Below are 5,844 nucleotides of genomic sequence, written 5' to 3' on the forward strand. Positions count from 1 at the left end.
GGGGTGGCCCCGGGGCCTGGCCCGGCGGGTAAAGGGGGGCCTGCCTGGGAACCAGGCCGGGACAGGCGGGGCTGAGAGGGCTAGGGGGGAGCCAAGCCAACCAGGGTGATTTATGCGCCCAGCCAGGGTCTGAAGGGGAAAGACTGCAATACAGACCACCAGAGGGAGGTTTCCATGGAGGCCACTGGCCCAGCCAAGATACCCGTAGACGCGGGATGAGGAGCACCACCACCAAGGTGTCTCTGCCCTCTCCAGCCCGGGAAAGCCCAGGCCACGTAGGAAGAGGAGGATAGCCCAGGCAGAGCCGGCTGATGTGCTGCCCCCACTCCTGCCAACCCTGGGACTCCCTGGGTGGGCAGAGGGCAGGGCTCAGCTCAGGCTGACAGAGTGGGACCCAGTGGGTGCCTGTGTCAGGAAGGTGGCACCGGAGGCAATGTCCAGCCTGAAAGATGGCCTGACCTTGGCTCCTGTATCTCTCCTCCTGAGCAACAGCTCTGCTACGTCTGGGCTTAGAGATGAGACCCAGCCCTGCCTTAAGGAGGCCCCAGAACAAGAGAGTCAAATAGTCCAGAACAGCCTCAGAGTCAGGAGTCCTTCCTGAAAGAAGTGGTCCTCAGGATACACCCAGCAGGGCTTGTGGGAGCTGGTCAACCCAGAAAGAGCAGGAAGGGCATTCTGGTTGACGGAGCAGTGTGTGCCCCAGAGCAAGGGCACAGAGGCGGGGGCACTCGTGGGCGGCGAGGGATGGGCAAGCCAGCTCAGAGGTCCAGAAGAGCTGAGGACCCATGGGCTGGTGGTGGCATCCGGGAGGAAAGCTGGGACTGGATGCAGTGGGAGCTGCTGCAGGGCTGAGGTGGAGGTGAGCATGGCACAGTTTCAGGAAGATCACGCATGTTAAAGGGAGGGGGCTAGAGAGGGAGGAAGGAAGGCTGGGAGGGGTGGGGAGAGGGAGGGGAGTGGGAGCCGGCTTAGGTTTCCAGCGTGGGTTCCAGGGATGATGGACCCAGGAGACGACACGGGGGAGGAGGTGGTAAAACCTGTCCGAGGCATGTGGAGGCACAGACACTGCATGGCTGTGCTGGCAGGACATCCATGTGGAGACGTCCAGCAGAGAGCTGGCCCCATGGGAGAGGTCAGAGAGAGAGCTGGGCTGGGAGAACAGAGCGGGTGCCACTGGGAGGGGAGAGGCTCTTGGGGAGGGAAGCCAGGAAAGGGGCCCGGGATAGGACGGGAATCACGGACAATGGTGTTGTAGGCAGGTCTGGCTGGAGGGCCGGTGGGCAGTGTGGCCTGCCACCCAGCTGGGACGATGCTCAGTTTTGAAATGGGCGGTGCCGAGGCCCAGGTCGAGGTAGGGCCTGAGGGAGCTGGTCCCGATGCCTGGAACTCCTCCCCTGAGAGGCATGTGCATCCCAGAGGACTGGAATCAGCTCTCCTCTTGAGCACCTGACCTGGAACCAGGGCTCCTTTCTTCAGGAGAGTGACTGACTCCAGGGAGCCAGGCTTTGGCACAAGTGCGTTTTAGCCAAATCCACCAGGAGCGGAGCCTGAAGAGGACATGATGGCAGCTCAGGACTCGGGCCACTCCTCCGATGTTCCAGGCACCTCGGATCCACCAAGGTCCACATAGCGCTACGGGCAGAAGTCAGTGCCTGGCCTGCCCGCCACACCCAAGGCTGTGCCCACGGGCAGGGAGTCCCTGGTGAGCTGACCTGCACAGGTGCAGCCCCTCCATGTTGACCACACCCCCTTGCACCCGTCTACCCACACTGCCCTCCCACCCCCAAACCACAGGGCTAGCCTCACAGGTGCTGCCCACCCTGAACTCATCTCCCACACCTGCCCCTCCTCCTCTGACCCCATCCGAGAACCAAGGACCTTTGCACCTTCCCGCGGCCCCCACGTCCAACCCACCATCGTGGTCTGTCCTTAATGGAGAAGTACGGCAAGCGGGCTCTACCACTTACTGGTGTGGGAATCTGGGCCAGCTAAGCAACCTTCTGTGCCTCAGTTTCCTCATCTGTAAAATGGGGATGGTTCTGCTTTCTGCGTCATATGGATTTTATGGTTAGTTAACAGACCCGAGAATCTTAGGACAGCGCCTGGCACAAAGAGCGCATATGACAAGGTTACGATCGCCACAACACACCTGAGGAGTCCACACTGACTTCTGCTTCCCTCGCCCCACCCCTTCCAGGGTCTCTGCCTTAGTTACACTTCTGTCACAGGGCAGCTGTCTAGCTATGTGTCCAGTCCCCTCCTCTGGTCCCCGGCATCCTCCTCCCACCACCCCAGCCCACTCATGCCGTAGCCAGAACGAGCTCACCTCGCCCCTCCACGCTCCCACACAGGCTCTCCTTAGCAGACCCCCAAAGCCTGTCCTGACACGGCCTCAGCTTCTCTTTGCCAAGCCCCGGGGGGCAGCAGGCATTCTATCCTCCTCCAAGTCCTCATCTGGCCCCCTCGTCCACAGTGCCTGCCTGAGTTAGACTTGCTGGAATTAGAGGCACCTGCTCTGAGCTCCGGCTGCCCATGCCGCAAACTCCCCAGAGCACTACTTCACTTGCTTAGTTTTTTGCTTTCTTTTTCTTTTTTTTTTTGAGAGGTTTTCACTATAGGGCGCGTGCACTCGCCAGAAAGACAGAGAGAGACATAGAGACAGAAAGCGAGAAATCACCCTCCAGGGGGGATGGTCACCCCGCAATCCCTTCTCCTCCATTCTCCTCTCGGGATCTCGGGCATGCACGCACACGCGCCTGGCATGAGTTTTAAGCCACCGGGTCCAGGATACGAACCACGGGCGACTACATGGGAGTCCAGCGACATAGCCATTACACTAACTGCTGGTTCCCGCTTGCTTAGTTTTTCATCTATCACCTCAGGGGCTGAAGTTTTGTCCCTGTCACTGTGCCCTGGTCACCTGGCTCTGAGCCCACCAAGCTCAGGAGGGTTTGGGGGCTGGGTGAATGACCTGTCTGAAAAGCTGATGTTGATGGGGTTACTTCTTTGGGGTACCATTTTGATGAGGATGCATTTCCTAACTGGGGCACAGAGGACTGGGAGGGACACCACAACAGGCAGCCATGGGAACCAATTTCTCAACATGAAGACATTTCTCAGGTCCACTCTACAGGGCTTCACAGCAGGCTGAGGGCAGGGGTGACAAGATGCGGAAGGGGTATCAACTCGTTTGTAAATATTCTCACCTTCGCACATACTACCCCTGTAGAGAGTAGAAGGGCAACCAGCTAGCATTAAATCCATTTACCAGCTAAGAAAACTGAGGCCTGGAAACGTGAAGCTGCCTGAAGCCACAGGCCAACTGGAGGGACAAATGCTTGCGTCTCCTGACACTTCTTAGTAATAAGTAAGCTACCTACGGATCAGGCCTTGTTGATGAGAGCTGTAGTTCTTCTTCATGCCAAGGTTTGAGACCCATCGGTGGCACCCCAAAGCCCTGACGTGGTGGAAGAGATGCAGATGCACCCCTCTGGTGGGCCCCTGGAGTCCCCTGCCCTCCGATGCCATCTCCCCCTTTCCCTAAAGTTGACAATCGGCCGTGTGGACAGAAAGATAAACAGAAGCCGCAGTCCTGGACATGGCCTTAGGAGAAGGAGGGCCATCGTCACGGCCCCCCAGCCAGCTTCTCCTGGAGAGTCCATCAGGGAAGTAGGGGTCGGGGATCAGAGACACAATGCTCCCCATTCAGGTGAGCCGGCAGCCCCAGCCCACAGCTGCCGCTGCTGCAGGGAGATTTACGGCCTGCTCTAAATGTCACCTTTTCAACTCCCTGCGCTGGCTCTGCCACCTCTGGACTCAGCATGGGCTGGACCGCTGGCCAAGCGAGGCTTGGGAGACGTGCCACCACTCACTGCCACACAAGGGGTCCCCCAGGGCAGTGGGAAAGGGCACTGTGGGCACAGATACCTGCAGTCAGCAATGAGCTCGTCCATCACCTGGGCCACCAGGGAGTCCACGTCCTCGGCCGAGCACTGTGCCTTCAGGGCCAGGTGGACCTGCTCCAGGCCAGCTTCCTGTACAGCAGGCAGGCGAGGGTCAGGAGTGGCATGCAGGGCGGAAGGTATACACTGCGCCCACCCCCCTGTCACCACAGCCCACTCCCTGGACCAAAGAGCAGTGAACAGTTAGAGCAAAGAAACCAGGGTCTGCCCTAGCTCAAGAACCTTCCATGGCTCCCCACACCACACGCCCAATCTCCAAGCCTAGAGCTCCAGCCTCATAAGTGGCCACAAGGAGTTCAGATGCAGTCATGGACCCCACTGCCCGCTGCCCTCACTTCCTGCCTTCAGAGTAGTCTGGCTCCCCGTAGGTACGTGGGCCTCTGAGCCTGCTCTCGTTCCCCACCTGGGACTGTCCCTCCTGCCTAGATTCCACCATACGGCTAGGCCAGTCCAGCCACCTCCATCACAGGGAGCTCCTTCTACACACTTCCAGGGCCTGCTCAGCCCCTGGGCTGCCTCTGGTCTCCCCAGGCAGCTCTTTTTCAGCCCCGTCCATGGGCCCCAATCCTGAGCCTAGAGACAGAGCCCACTCTTGGAAGCCCACCAGGCCAAAGCCAAAGACCTTCTCAGTCCCCATGCAGCCCTCCCACCCAGCGGCCTTCCTGACCGTGATGTGTACTCTACCCTGGGCCACCAGGCCAGGGACAGCTCTAGGAAGGAAACGAGGTCCTGCCCTCCTGGAGTCCAGAGTCTCGTGGTGAGACAAGGACTGACACAGAAGATGACACGGCATAGACTCCACAGTACCCCCCTCCAGGTGTTTGCTGGTTCCCTCCCTCCCCTGGAGCTGCCTGTCTAAGGACAGTGTGGCCACCATGGCCCCCGACCTGGGCCTGGACCCCACCATTCCCAGCCCCCATGCTCCCCTTCCCTTAATCTTTCCACCTCACTGCGCTCACCTCCTCACCCACAGCCACACCCAGCCTTTCAAGCCCCCTCCCCACTGCTCTCACTTGTTCCACAGCATGGCCCACCTGCTCCGCCACTTTGTCACAGGCTCTGCTCCTTGTGGGTGACCCTCCACCCCATGACACCCTGGAAACTCCTGGGGCCACCACCAGAGCCATCGGCTTTCCACCCAGCCTTCTCGCCTCCCTGCCCACTTGGGAGTCTCCTCCACTCTCCGGCCATGTGCCAAGCCTGTGGCTCCCAGCACCTGCAGGTAACTTCCCAGAAGGCCCGCCCTTACCTCCGAGAGGGTCACCACCTGACCTCATGCACCCTGCTCTTCTAACTGCCCTTTCTTCTCCCCAAATCCAGTCGCCCTCTGTGGGGACACGTTTAAGAGAGAGAGTCTGAGGTGTGGGGACATGCGCTGAGCAAATACCCCATGCTCTTTTGGGGTTTGGCAGATCTTTGTAACTTGTCTTTCCTTAACCTTGGTGGCAGACAGAGCAAGGGTGGAAATTACTAGGGGCACATCTGATGGATTTCAAGAAACATCTTGACCCCAAATAGTAAAATCCAATCCCTGCTCTGCATCTGAAAGGTTCTTTAGACTTCTCTGGGTATGGTGGTGCACTCCTTATGGAGAAGTTCTTTAGCTCCTTCCCCACACCTAACAGCTAGTTCTCTGCATTAGAAAGGAAGATGAGATTTACTCTAGATGGGATTACCACCAAGGGATACACCTTGCCCAGGGTATGACTAATCCCTTATAGATTTGTTAACTGCTTCTCATTGTCTGTAACCTGGCAACTAATCCATGAAGTGTCATGAAACATACATGTGTAATGTCTCCTTGTACTATAAGTAAAGACGTCCAGTTCATCTGGGCGGCACAGGTTGCTTGGGCTACCTAGGCTCAGGCTGCCTGTGTCCA

The 5,844-nt window shown here is 58.5% G+C and overlaps 1 protein-coding gene across 1 annotated transcript in view; it reads right to left on the bottom strand.

Moving 5' to 3' along the window:
• The window catches only part of DYSF (dysferlin), a gene marked incomplete in the record, with an annotated part of 243,950 nt that overhangs the window by 139,195 nt on the left and 98,911 nt on the right, over positions 1 to 5,844 (bottom strand). Inside the window, 1 exon segment of the mRNA XM_027772968.1 lies at positions 3,928 to 4,034. Coding sequence (XP_027628769.1) covers positions 3,928 to 4,034 — 107 coding nt within the window.

The sequence above is a fragment of the Tupaia chinensis genome, unplaced genomic scaffold, assembly GCF_000334495.1.
Source record: "Tupaia chinensis unplaced genomic scaffold, TupChi_1.0 Scaffold000316_1, whole genome shotgun sequence".
NCBI lineage: Eukaryota > Metazoa > Chordata > Mammalia > Scandentia > Tupaiidae > Tupaia > Tupaia belangeri.